Source organism: Astyanax mexicanus, chromosome 19 (assembly GCF_023375975.1).
Source record: "Astyanax mexicanus isolate ESR-SI-001 chromosome 19, AstMex3_surface, whole genome shotgun sequence".
Taxonomy (NCBI): domain Eukaryota; kingdom Metazoa; phylum Chordata; class Actinopteri; order Characiformes; family Acestrorhamphidae; genus Astyanax; species Astyanax mexicanus.
This window is the reverse complement of record NC_064426.1, coordinates 35,937,741-35,951,918: the sequence shown is the minus strand read 5'-3', so window position 1 is coordinate 35,951,918 and position 14,178 is coordinate 35,937,741. Positions and strand designations below refer to the sequence as shown.

At 37.2% G+C, this 14,178-nt stretch overlaps 1 protein-coding gene across 1 annotated transcript in view; it reads left to right on the top strand.

Moving 5' to 3' along the window:
* mrc2 (mannose receptor, C type 2) overlaps positions 1 to 13,719 on the top strand; it is a 75,330-nt gene extending 61,611 nt beyond the window's left edge. Inside the window, exons 19-30 of the mRNA XM_049467876.1 lie at positions 280 to 448; positions 1,287 to 1,429; positions 1,661 to 1,775; positions 3,652 to 3,812; positions 4,962 to 5,070; positions 6,630 to 6,868; positions 6,958 to 7,123; positions 9,628 to 9,777; positions 10,358 to 10,477; positions 10,673 to 10,852; positions 12,177 to 12,206; positions 13,404 to 13,719. Coding sequence (XP_049323833.1) covers positions 280 to 448; positions 1,287 to 1,429; positions 1,661 to 1,775; positions 3,652 to 3,812; positions 4,962 to 5,070; positions 6,630 to 6,868; positions 6,958 to 7,123; positions 9,628 to 9,777; positions 10,358 to 10,477; positions 10,673 to 10,852; positions 12,177 to 12,206; positions 13,404 to 13,624 — 1,803 coding nt within the window. The 3' untranslated portion in view covers positions 13,625 to 13,719. The remainder of the gene's footprint in view (positions 1 to 279; positions 449 to 1,286; positions 1,430 to 1,660; positions 1,776 to 3,651; positions 3,813 to 4,961; positions 5,071 to 6,629; positions 6,869 to 6,957; positions 7,124 to 9,627; positions 9,778 to 10,357; positions 10,478 to 10,672; positions 10,853 to 12,176; positions 12,207 to 13,403) is intronic.
* Positions 13,720 to 14,178: the final 459 nt, after the last annotated feature.

Here is a 14,178-nt window from a genome sequence, read left to right as displayed (position 1 = left end):
ACCAAAAATGAATGGGTCAGAGCACAAAAGAGATGTACACAATATAAAGAAGGTGGTTTTAATGTTATGGCCGATATGTAAGCATAGCAATTTTCATATAAATGGTAGATATGGGTTCTGTAAAATGCAATTAATTATAGCTAATTTCATATATTGTAGGATACCTGAAGTCCCACATCTACTTCCTGATCTGTTTAATGAAAGGGTATCTGTGTGTGTTTGTGTGTAAATGTTTGTTTGTGTGTGTGTGTGTGTGTGTGTGTGTGTGTTTCTGTCTAGATGTCAAACATAAAAAGTGATCTCTGGTGGATTGGACTGTACACTTATGAGAAGGACGGGCGATACAGGTGGTCTGATCAATCGGTGCTCAACTATGTGTCCTGGGGACCTGGACAACCTCGTCCCCCCACCAGAGACCGCAAGTGTGTCCACATCTCTGCATCTAAAGGTTCGTCAACTAGCACATACGTTTTTTATCATACACAGTAGAGGTACATTTAGTTTAATAGCATATTTTTCACACTATGAGAAGCACCGAATTATGAAAGTATATTTTCTGGTCTATTTTCATACATAAGGCACACTGGATTACAAGGCGCATTATGCAACACTAGTAAGGAACAGGGTGTCACCGTGTTTTTTTTCTAATTCAGCAGGTCTCGCTGCTGGGTGGTGGTGGTGGGGGGTAACTAAAAGCTAAGTTACATAAACAAAACTGTAATTCTTAAAAAAAAAAAAATCTTTTTAAGTCAGACAAGTTCTGGATGTTAATATACACAGATTTCTCTCCTGAAAACTTTTTTTTTATTTGGGTGAGTAAAGCACTTCCATTTGTTTACAGTAAGCTTAAATTTCCAGATTTCTACTAAGGCTGGGTGCAGCAGCAATAGCACAAGAAGCTAACTGTAAGCGTTAGTAAATGCCGAACGACAGCGCTACACTGAGGAACCCTGAGTGTTCTGGTAAGCCAGGGCAATATTAGCTAGTGGGATGCCCCATCACGCAGTAAGATAATGATTCAAAACACACTGCCTGAAAAAGCATTTCAGAAGAAGAACGCAGAAGAATTTTGCAAGCTAAGAATTTGCAATATGTTGGCTCATAAGAAAAGTGTGTGGGTTCAGACACTGTATTTCAGATCCAGATGTAAATACCTGGAAATAAAAAATGTAAATGTTTATATTTTGTCTCATATTCTTAATCTTTCAATGTGAAACCAAAATATATTCAGTCTACAGTAAAAATAATATTTATTACTTTCATTTTTTTTCCTTTCTCCCTCTCAGGTGAATGGGCAGATCAGAAGTGTCATTTAGATTTGCCATATGTGTGCAAGAGGGTAAACGTCACGGGCACGCCTCCTCCGACTCCAGCTCCTCCCCCCACTCCAGCAGGCTGCCCTGATGGCTGGAGTCCATTCCTTCACAGAGTAACTCAACTATTCTCTTCTGTTTTTCTTCCCTATTATGGTCTTTAAGGAGTGTTATTCATAACTCTGTATTTATGTACTTTGCCAATTTTATTTGACCTGTACTAAATGTGAACCCTGATAACTTTACTGTAATGTAGCTCCTAACATTTTTGAATTTAAATTGTATTGAACTACGAATACATTGATTAAGGCCTAAAGGCCTAATTTAACCCTTTCTGTCTTTCCTAGTGTTATAAGGTATTTGGGCAAGAGGAAGCGAGACGTGTCACCTGGTCTGCCGCCCGCATAATGTGCGAATCTCAAAGTGCAAAACTAGCTACAGTGCCTAGTCATATTGAGCAAGGTATACACAAATGCAAACTCACACACACACACGTTTTGCTATTGTTACTATCCTTTTGTGTAATCACTGTATGTTCTGTTCTGTTGGATTCCTTGTACTTTGCCTAAAACACAAACAAACAGTCAGTCCAGGCTGAAATACTCCACATTTTAAATTAGTAGTATTTTTTCTTTCTGTTATTTTGATGTATATTTAATTTATTTTGTATTTTTTTTTTGTATAACTCATGTTTTTGATATATGGGAACTCAGATAACCACTTTGGTCAGCCAAGAACAGAAAGCTAAGGCTGCAGTGGGCAGAAGCTTATAAAAACTGGACAGAAATTCATAGCAAAAAGATGACAACCTTAGATTAGACTTAGAGTTTTTAGTTTGATGGTTTAGCTGATTTAGCTAGTTACAAGCTTGATTAAACGAAGCTAAACTAACAAAGCTAAACTAAGTGTATGACTAGGCTTGGCCATGCCGTTTGACTAGCATAACCAGCTAGATTAAGTTGGATGACTAGCATTGCAAGCATGTTCAGTAAGACCAAGTTTGTCCACAAGCATGACCAGAAAGGCCAAATCTAATGCTACATACACTGTACTGTTCAGGAGCTGATTAATCAGCCAGCTTTCCAGTATATATATTTTAGATGGCCAGTTTTACAACCGTCTTGTCCATCAAAGACCAGTTTAGATCATCTGAAAACAGCAACGGGCAAATGCTAGTAGTTTAAGCTGGATTTTTGTCAGTATGGGCTGGAATTTCAATATAATGTTTTAACATATTGTGGATTTCATGCCACGAAGAACTGAGGCTGTTTTGAAAGCAAAAAGCAGTTTAAATAAAAAATAAAAAACATATTCGTCACACTGTAAGGCGCACAGTCACTGACCATCTATTTTCTGGTCTATTTTTATACATCTAATTTAGCAGGTCTCGCCGATGGGTGGTGGTGGTGGGGGTAACTAAGTTAGGCTAAACTAAGTAAACAGAACTTTAATTCTTAAAAAAAAAATCATAAAGTCAAACAAGCGCTGGATGTTAATCTACACAGATTTCTCTCCTTAAAACTGTTTATTTGGATGAGTAAAGCACCTCTGTTTATTTAGAGTAAGCTTAGATTTCCAGTGTTCCACTAAGGCTGGGTGCAGCAGCATTAGCATTAGCGGCTAACCACTAGCCGCAGTTAGAACTAGTAAACAACATCCAACAGCGCTACACTGAGGAACCCTGAGTGTTCTGGTGAGCCAGGGCACTTTCAGCTAGCGGTTTGTCCCACGTAGCTTGTTTAGCGCAATTAGCAGATAATGCTAATACTGCTCCATCCTCTGCGGCTAGAGAACTAAACTGAAACTCCTTTATAACACTGCACTTCAGCAGACTATTTCTTGGAAAATTAAAGGATTTTAATTGCGTTTAATAGTGCGAAAAATACAGTATACACTCAAACACATATATAATTTTTCTGTTGACGCTGCTTAACTCTGTCAATGTGGAATCACAACTTCTTTTAAACCCCTAACGTGGCAAAGTTTGAAATAGTTGTATGAAGGATTTAAAGTCCTGGCTTCTCTCCTGTGGTCCGAGGCATGCCGGAGATGCTGACCATGCTTTTCGGGTTTACTGAGAAGAATGCCCGAATCATGTAAAATGATCCCAAGCTGCCGTCTCCTAAAGCCAAGGCGAGGTTTTAATAAACTGAATGTGCCCTAGAGCTCACCCCTGCAGAACCCCAAAACAATAGGACTGCTGTTAGCAACAAAAGCCATTTTTAGTGAACTGTTGAGAGACATTTCTTTTGTTTAACACATTTCTACCTTCTTTTGTAACACTCCTTTCTTTTTTCTCCTATCTTTTTCCCCCCCACACCCCTTTTGTCTTCTGTAGCCTTCCTGGTGACTCTGCTGCCAAACTCCAGCTTCCATTTGTGGGTGGGGCTCAAAGCGGATTCAGAAGGACAGTTCAGGTGGGCGGAGCCTGGGCTCCTTAGCTACACAAACTGGGCCCCTGGGGAGCCAGTGGACAACAGAGGACACAGCAAGAACTCGGTACTGGAAAAGTCTTTCCATACTTACACGCTCGCACATTACTGACACAGATGTGCAAATGCACATGTAGGTTTAGGTGTAGTCCCTGTAGAGAAATATTGTCAATAGACAAGTCTAATGAGCTCACTAATGCTCTTTGATTGCTGAATGCAATCAAATTCTCACTCAGCAATGCAAAAATATTATATACAGTCATATGAAAAAGTTTGGGCACCCCTATTAATCTTAATCATTTTTAGTTGTAAATATTTGGGTGTTTGCAACAGCCATTTCAGTTTGATATATCTAATAACTAAAGGACACAGTAATATTACAGGATTGAAATGAGGTTTATTGTACTAACAGAAAATGTGCAATATGCATTAAACCAAAATTTGACCGGTGCAAAAGTATGGGCACCCTTATCATTTTATTGATTTGAATACTCCTAACTACTTTTTACTGACTTACTGAAGCACAGAATTGGTTTGGTAACCTCACTGAGCTTTGAACTTCATAGCCAGGTGTATCCAATCATGAGAAAAGGTATTTAAGGTGGCCAATTGCAAGTTGTTCTCCTATTTGAATCTCATCTGAAGAGTGGCATCATGGGCTCATCAAAACAACTCTCAAATGACCTAAAAACAAAGATTGTTCAACATAGCTGTTCAGGGGAAGGATACAAAAAGTTGTCTCAGAGATTTAACCTGTCAGTTTCCACTGTGAGGAACAAGAGCACAGGGACAGTTCTTGTTAAGCCCAGAAGTGGCAGGCCAAGAAAAATATCAGAAAGGCAGAGAAGAAGAATGGTGAGAACAGTCAAGGACAATCCACAGACCACCTCCAAAGAGCTGCAGCATCATCTTGCTGCAGATGGTGTCACTGTGCATCGGTCAACAATACAGCGCACTTTGCACAAGGAGAAGCTGTATGGGAGAGTGATGCAAAAGAAGCCATTTCTGCAAGCACGCCACAAACAGAGTCGCCTGAGGTATGCAAATGCAAAAGCACACCTCAGGCGACTCTGTTTGTGGCGTGCTTGCAGAAATGGCTTCTTTTGCATCACTCTCCCATACAGCTTCTCCTTGTCCAAAGTGCTCTGTGCTCATATAAATTTTTTTAATGTGTGAATTTACTCTCTTTGTTGTATGTGTGTGTATATTTTACTAGGGTAACTGTGTGGTGCTTCTGCATAGTGTCCCTCACCGAACCACAGGAATGTGGTCATCCCGAGGCTGTGAAGGAGAGAAACATGGATACATCTGCATGAAAAGCAAAGGTAACAAAAATAAAACGATTATAAAGCCCAGTTCTGTCTATATACAGTGTCATAATAAAGTATCTCTGCCCTCTTAACTTGTTATTGGTATTTTTACATACTTGACACACTTAATGTGTGTAAATCCTGATTCAGAATTGAATTATGAGTCAATAAGAACAGAATAAAAGTTTAAAAAACAGTTTTCATATGACTCAGTAAGTTAGGACTTTGACTAGGCCACATCAAAGCCTTATTTTTCTTTATTTTGTGCCATTCATAGCTTGATTTGGACAAAATGTGCTCAGGTGTTTCTATGTAGCCCTGCTTTAGTTCACTAAATTACTGGTCTCTGAAAAAAGATAGGATTTTGACTCTTGCACATGATTATTCAAACATGCAAATATATCGCCTCTGATTAGGTAATAGCACTGAAGCAGAGAACGCCTAGCTGCCTTCCCCCTACAGCCAGTTTTACAGCTCTAAAACTCAAAGGACAAAATGTTTTCAGAGATACAGCCTTAGTTGTAAAGATACAGCACTGAGTGCTAGGTAAAGTTAGCCCTTAAACTTCACTTAAAGTCAGACTCTCAGACTCTCTTCCCATGGCTGAACTAACTCTACTAAACTCTTACCTCAGGCTTGGTGATTTGGTGCTTGGGCAGTTTCATCACATCGAAGCCCCAGAGTCTGATCTATATCCTCTTGAGACCTTGCGTCCTCATAAGGGGACATAACATTTCAGCTTCTCTGCACCATGATACTGCACTTTTTAAAACCTTGACCTTTGACCCTATATGAAAGCACTACCCGTACCATCTAGTGTCCAATGACATTAAACTCAATTGATTGAAAACAAGGGCAGGAATCCCAGTCAAAAGTTTCTACAGCCAGGCCTGACAGAAACATGGGCCAGATAAAAATCTCATCCAATTTTATGTTTGAAAATAGTTCATTAACTTATTGTAGGAAGCAAAAATTTTGTTTTTAGGTCATTAAGTCCTATTGATGACAAATTTAAGAAAAATTAAAAGTGTTTTCTGTAAAACTGTTTTCTTTTAAGATGTGCTACCTTGTCAAACTGTGCTTACCTAGTGTATATTTTAGGTTTGGTAAAACGCGGAATCAACCGGAGATCCAATTTAAACCTATAGTTGCTTACACAACATAGCTAACTAGCTGTGTAAACAGAGCTGTAAGCTCCTTAGCTGACAGTGTCAGCTCTACTGCAGCCCAGCTGTCTGTGGGCAGTCCTGATCGCCTTGTCTTTCTGAGCATTTTCTTTTCTTAGCTGCTGCAGACAATGGAGGTTGAAGAACAGTTTTATGTGCAGCATCCATATACAACTCAGAGAGACCTACAGTATTTCACAAAGAACCAAAAAAAGTGGATTTTAGCGGAAGGAGACCTTTAAATTACTGTTGAGCAGATATTTAACACTTCTTGATCCAGACTCAGATCTGACAGAACACTGTCTGTCAGTTCTATGTACTGAACACTCATTATTTGACTGTGCCATGTGCCTGTGCCATGCTAGGAGTTTAAATGAGCCCCTTTCTTGTGTGTTTATATGTGTGCAGACCCTGCTATACCTCCTGGTGTAGACCTTCTTCCCCCTGCATTGGGCAGCCCTTTGGAGTTTCAGGGGGTTCAGTACCGTTTGTTGCAGAAGAAGCTGGACTGGGAGGGGGCTCTGCAGGTGTGTGAGTCTGTAAACGGCAGCCTGGCTGCAGTACGAGATCCACGACAGCATGCGTACCTCAAACTCCTGCTCAGTACTCTCCGCAAACCTGCCTGGATCTCCCTGCATAATGATGGGGTAGGTGAATGTGTGTGTGTGTTTTTCTTTGTTCAGTTTGTAAATGCCATGCAAAACTTGTGTCAATGATTTTTTTTTACTGCCAATAGGGTCGGAGCTACAGATGGCTGGGTGAAGAGGATGTTACTTTCAGTGACTGGCAGGACGGAGAGCCCAAGCCGACGACTGGCTGTGGTCACATGACTACTGGCGGACAATGGACTGTATCTGCCTGTGACTCTAAATTAGAAGCAGCCATTTGTGAAATGAATACAGGTATGTATATTATATATTTTAACTAGTGGTGTCAATCGATTAAAAAATGTAATCCGCTTAATCACAACAAAATTCTGTGATTAACTGCGATGAATTGCATATGTTTTTCTTCAGACGTAAATTATTATAGCGGATATTTAAATGTAAATAAAAGAATGAATGTAAGAAATGTAAAATGCAATTATATGTATATTAGTGGTGTCAATTAAAATAATAGTATGTTTAAGGGGAGATAATCAACCATGGGGGGTTATTATAAAGAATGCGTGATAAATTGGACTGTAAAATTGTGAGGATTTCTGAATTCGAACTTAATTTGAATTTGGGTGGGGCAGATTACAGCGGAAGTAGGGGTCAAACTTGGTGCCTTAATTAACTTGCGTTAAAAAAGTAGTAACGCATAACTGATTCCAAATTAACAGCGTGCGTTAGCGCTTTAACGTTGACACCCCTAATTTTAACTAGGGCTGACAATAGTAATGCATGCAGTTAATCTGAAAACTTTATCACTGTTTTTTTTTTGTTTTTTTCAAAATTAATCACATCACAAAATTGACAGAGCCTAGTGATGCATTAGCAGATTTATTTAGTGATATAACACAGCAACACTAAGTGATGAGTTCAGAAGGTACATTATTTCTCTCTCTCTCTCTCTCTCTCTTTCACTTGTGTGGTCACACACACAAACACACACACAGCTGATGGCGCATTTCCTTCTTTTAAGCTGTTGAGTGTGGAATATGGAGCTACACTAGCATTTATTTTTCCATTAAAACTCTCAATTAAACTTAGTTACTCAGCGTATTACAATATTCTAGTGTAAAAGGCATCAAAACTGCCATGAGATATTATAACACAGTAAAAAAAAAAAGCTATAGTCACCAGGTTTAAATCAACTACACCATTATTACTGTTAAATACCACAATAAGAAAAAACATAAGCATGATTGTATCCATGATTTAGACACAGAATATTGTTGTGATTAATATGATTTAATATGATTATTTTTTTAAAGATTGGCACCAATAATACAAATACAAATAAAATACTAATCTAAGAGTTTCCTTTAATGATTCACATTTAAATACCTATCAAAAGCTTAGTTTTGTGAAAGAAAAGGTGTGATTAACCATGATTAATCACAAAATTCAATTTTAATTGATTGACACCACTAGTTTTAACCAAAGGTTTAAAAGAACATTTCAGATTTTAACATTAGACATACATTTAGATTCAACATGTAGATTTACAGTACCTAAAAGGCCGCAGTCAGCACATTTGCTTTGCAAATTTGTTGAGAAACATAAGGCCAATGAAAGTCAGGGAAATGATTATAAGGCTAAAAAATTTGAATAAAACAGTGAGAGACATCAGGCATACCGTAGGCTTACCAGAATAAACAGTTTGGAACATTAGACAAGACTATAACCCTTCAGTCAAACAGTATAACCATAAAAGGACTGGTAGGCAAAAGAAGACCTTCATAGCTTCTTCCTGAAAAAATCTCACTAAAATGAAGAAAATCCTCATTTGCTCATATGTACACTACCAGTCAAATTTTTAAAACATCCTTATTTGTAAGTGGTCCAGTAGCAGTGCTGTATGACCCAGAAAAGCTGTTCTTTTTTACCTTATTTCTACGCTTTACCTGTGAGACCTCTAATTCTTCTCTTTACTGCTGAAACTGAGACGAAGTTTAATGTTAAGTTGAGCTAAAGGTGCTGTTGCCATGTGGGTCAGCCAGACCTGACTCTTCCAGTATTCACTGCAATCTGGCTTCGTCTGTAATTTATAAATAAATTTAAGGAAATATTTATACTTGTAATAGTTTCAAAGTTTTCTATGTTTCTTTGTCTTATTCTAGTTATTATGATGAAAGTGTGAATGTGCTGTGTGGAGGTGTGAAAATGCTGCAGTAGAGAATGCAGTAACATGATTTGATAGATAGATAGATAGATAGATAGATAGATACTTTATTGATCCCAAGGGGAAATTTTACACGTCCAGCAGGTATGTATAATACACAAAGTTACAAAAGGATAAAATATAACGAAACATATAAATACAATAAAATAAAAAGATAAAATGAAAAGTATAAAAGTACAGTCTTTAGTATGTGTGTGTGTGTGTGTGTGTGTGTGTGTAATGGAGAATGGAGGTAGTGCAGTTGAACACAGTAGACAATGAACACCAGTTGATGTGCATAAAGTGAGGATAATTACAAAAGATATGTAAACAGTAGATAGTGAAGGAACCACTAGTGCAAAAAAGGGTAAAACTATAAAAATAGTGTTATAGGCATCAGCAAGACTGAAAGTGTGTCCATAGATGGGGGTGTGTCCATGGTGTGGCCAGAATTGCCGGAATGAAAAAGTGTCACAGAGACTTCAGTTTGCTTGGCTGAGAGGAGTTGAACAGTCTTACGACCAGTCTAATAATTTGTAGTTTGCATTTGAAACTTTGGATAAAATGTCTTCAACACTTTTTAAATCTCCGTTTTCAGAGCGAACCATTGCTCATAGGTGGACGTATCCAGGACATTGCCTTCAGACGCTGGGGGACTGGTCCTGGATTCCTTTCAGAAACAACTGTTATGCTTTTAACCTGAACCAGCTCAGGTTACAGCACGAGGCTCTGCACACCTGCAAAAAAGGTACTAGACTTTTATTAAAGTAGGGACTGACAGGTTTATATGCAGAGTATACAAGAGTATACAAACTTGTTTCACAAAAAGCTTGGGATTAACAGTGTTATGAACCCTCTGGAGGGGTGAAAAATAGTACTGTTGCATCAAATTTGATGTTTAAATCGTTGTGATAATACAGCACAGAACTGCATTTTATACAGTTGCTGATTCTGTGCCTTATGAAAGAAGCACACTTTATTGGAAGGCTGCAAAACATTTGCAAAACTTGATTACTATTTGTATGAAGTGAGGCAATATTTTAAAGGACCATTCAGGATGATATATTTTTAGTAGTAAAGGATAAAAACGATCAGCGTGTGTCATCAGATTACAAGGAAACGTAAAGTTTAAACACTGTCATTGCTTGTCAGCAGAGCTAAAACCAGTATTTTATTACTAGAACTGAACTTATTATTATATATATTGTATGTTACTAGAACTTTGACTTAATTTGAGAATTAAAGTCATCAATTTGGATGCAGTTCATGTGAATATATAATAATCCCCCCTCTCTTTTTCTCTATCTCTCTCTGTCTCGCTCTCTCAGTGGACGCAGAGCTGTTGTCAGTGCTGGATGAGAGTGAGAATGGATTTGTATGGGAGCACATTCAGGGCTATCAGGAGCAGGCTAATGGCGCTTGGCTTGGCATGACCTTTAACCCCAGAGGTAAGAGCAGGGTTAATCCAGGGCTCATCACTCATCACTGTCGTTGACATTAATCACACTGATTGGATCTGTGTTAAATTAGCAATCTGTCTATTTTACCAGTGACATTATGACCCGACTAATGATTTTGTTTCTCTTTGTGTGTGTGTTTGTGTATGTGTGTGTGTGTGTGTTTGTGTATGTGTTTGTGTGTAGGAGGTGGTCTGCAGTGGCAGGACAGCTCGGTTGTGGAGTACACTAACTGGGAGCAGCAGGACGCTAATCTGAGCATGCTCTCTGCTAACAGCTGCTTCTGGGTGCAGAGCAACACTGGGTTCTGGAGGCCTGGATCCTGCAAGAATCGCACCCATGGAGTCATCTGCAAACGGCCACGAGGTACAAAACCACATCAACACACACACAATTATAACAAAACATTAATAAAACATAAAATATTTTTTTTATTTTAATGTTAATTTTTAATTCTCACCTAAAGTGTTGTTCATTCTCTCATATTTATTCTCGTATAAACTGCTGTTTATTACTATTAAGCAGAGGTGGAAAAAGTACAAAAAAATTAATTAAGTAAAAGTACCTTTACTTTGCTAAAATTCTACTCAAGTAAAAGTAAATGTACCCATCTAAAAATTTACTCGAGTAAAAGTAAAAAAGTACTCAATTTAAAATGTACTTTGAGTAAAAGTTACATAGCTACTTTTGATTATTTGATGTAAAAAAGTAAATAAATTAAATAAGGGCGTTATTGCCTTGTTACTCCACGCGCAAGCATCCGTGCCAATTTTTTTTTTTTTTATTCAATATTTTTTACTCAGTAATTGGGAGTTTTAAAAATTTACTTGTGTAAATTACTTACTCCAAAGTAAATTACTTGTGTCAAAATGTACTTGAGTAAAAGTACAAATTACTCATAAAATATGCTCAATTACATTAACGTGAATAAATGTTATTCATTACTTTCCACCTCTGCTATTAAGTAACATCTAAACTGCTCGGTAACACTTTCTATGAATGTCATCTTCATTAGACGCTATAACCACATTCATAACATATTTTAATGCATTCATAAGTCATTATAAACATGGCTATAAATGTTTATAAAAATGCAGCATAACCCATTATAGCCATGTTTGTTAAGCATTATGACCTGTGATCATAATACATTATAAGCTGTGCTTATAATATATGTCTTAAAATAGTATATCTCTATCATTAATAATCTAGTCCTACAATGAAAGTCTGGCACTTTACTTAGAGCGCATAAAGACCTGTTATAATACATTATAATTGACTATAATTAATATTATATTGCAGACAAGAATAATTTATGAGTGGTTAAAAATATATTTATAGGATTATTGAGGGTGTGTTTATAAGTTGGAAGCTTTTTTAGTCATGATAAAGTCTGCAAACAGGGACTTGGTAGAGTTTCTTGGTATTGATGTATAACATGTTATAAACGTAGCTATTAATGCATTATAATCACAGTTCATGATGTTTAATAAACATTGCTATAATGAGTTATACATTTTTATAAATATGTATAACCATGTTTATAATGCCTCATGAATGCATTATAATGTGTTATGAGTATGTTTATAGAGTCTTATAGAGATGACATTAAAAAAAAAAGTGTTACCATCATATTTATTCAAATTTGGTTATTTAATTATTTTTATATTTTAATCCTTTATTCTCGCAGGACTGGACATGGACATGCACGATGGACGAAGTAAGTTTAACCGCCTCTGTAATGTCATACTAATGCCATACTAATATTTTGAAAGATTCACACCTAAAAATTAAGGACATCTATAAACGTTATCTACTAATTTAGATCTTGATTTTGTGTAAATATTTTTTATATATTTATAGTGCCATCCAGTGTCAGGCATCATATAAATAGCTCTTTTTTTAATTATTAAAAAAGTGTAAAATTGAGAGTATTATGTATATATTGATACTATTTCTCTGAGGAGGAGTTTTTATTAGATTGTAGAACATTTCTGTAAGGATTTGATTGTAAACAGAGATGAAAGCATTAGTGCTCTACTGCTGTACAGGCCACTGCAGGGGCTCTGTCTGATTATTGGCATGGAGCATGGTGACTGAGGCTGCTCCTGGGCATCCTATTCTATTGGCAGATCTTTCTATGCAGATTAAACTTGCTGTGTATTCACAGCTAAACAACTGTGTCAGCAGTTAGTGTACATAAAATTAACAATAAGGGATGTTCACAAACTTTGGGTTCCATTGCTTCACATGCACTACAAACATACAACTCTGTACAAAATTAAGTTACCGCTTCAGTTTCTGAATCAGTTTCTCAGATTTTGCTATTTATAGGTAAATGTTTGAGTAAAATGAGCATTGTTGTTTTATTCTATAACATTCTATTTAACATTTCTCCCAAATAAAAATTCCAAATAAATTCCAAATAAAAATATTGTAATTTAGAGCATTTATTGCAGAAAATAAGAAATGCCTTAAATAACTAAAAAGACGCAGAGCTTTCAGACCTCAAATAATGTAAAGAAAACAAGTTCATATTCATAAAGTTTTAAGAGTTCAGAAATCAATATTTGGTGGAATAACCCTGGTTTTTGATCACAGTTTTCATGCATCTTGGCAGCATGTTCTCCTCCACCAGTCTTACACACTGCTTTTGGATAACTGTATGCCATTAAAATTCAAGCAGTTCAGTTTGGTTTGATGGCTTGTGATCATCCATCTTCCTCTTGATTATATTCCAGAGGTTTTTAATTTGGTAAAATCAAAGAAACTCATCTTTAACTCTATAGACAAACTATATTTCAGTTTTTATTAACCATATTTCAATTGCAACAATATGTTTGAAATGATGCAACATGATAAACTCAATAAATCCACCTCAGATGCTCACTGCTTGGACTGTTCTGTTCATGTGTAGATCAAGTGGATCATCTTCCCGCGCTGGTTCTCATCCTCCTGGCTGTACTGGTCCTCATTGCCCTCGTGGTGGGCGGAGTTTATCTGTATCGGAGGAGGAGCTCCGGCTCTGCAGGGTCGTACGAGGGCGCTCGGTACAGCCGCACTAACTCCAACCCATCCGAAGAGGCGGAGAAAAACATCCTGGTGTCGGACATGGAGCTAAACGAGCAGGGGGAATAATGGAGGGACTGAAGTGGGGGATGATTAGGAGTGAAAACTGGCCTGCACATTTATGGATTAATTGAACTAAATTTTTTTTTTTTTTTTTTTTTTTTGTGGAGACATTCAGAAAAGCTGTGTGGAGCGCAGCAGATGTCAATCGAAAAAAACGAACAGAGGTGAAACTCCATCCCGATTCCTACTGTTGCGCCATTCCAGCACACCGAGACGTCCACCAATCAGGTTTCGCCGATTTAGGATTTAGGAAGTTAGAAAATCTGCGTGTTTTTGGCTGATATGAACATCGCACATACAGACATGTTGTCTTTATTCTCCACTGTAACTCTTTACGGATACGCTGTTTATAACCATATTTCAACTCCAGTGTTACGAAGCCTTAGGTACTGTAGAGTCTCTGTATTACCAAAAGATTCTGAACCAAAAAATATATATTAAAAAGAAAAAAAAAGAAGATGACTTCCGAAGAAAAAGGAGGCTGATACGCAAACATATGTAAATTTACGCGCAAAGCACAATCCAAACCAAAGTGTTATACCACAGCAGTATTTTTATGC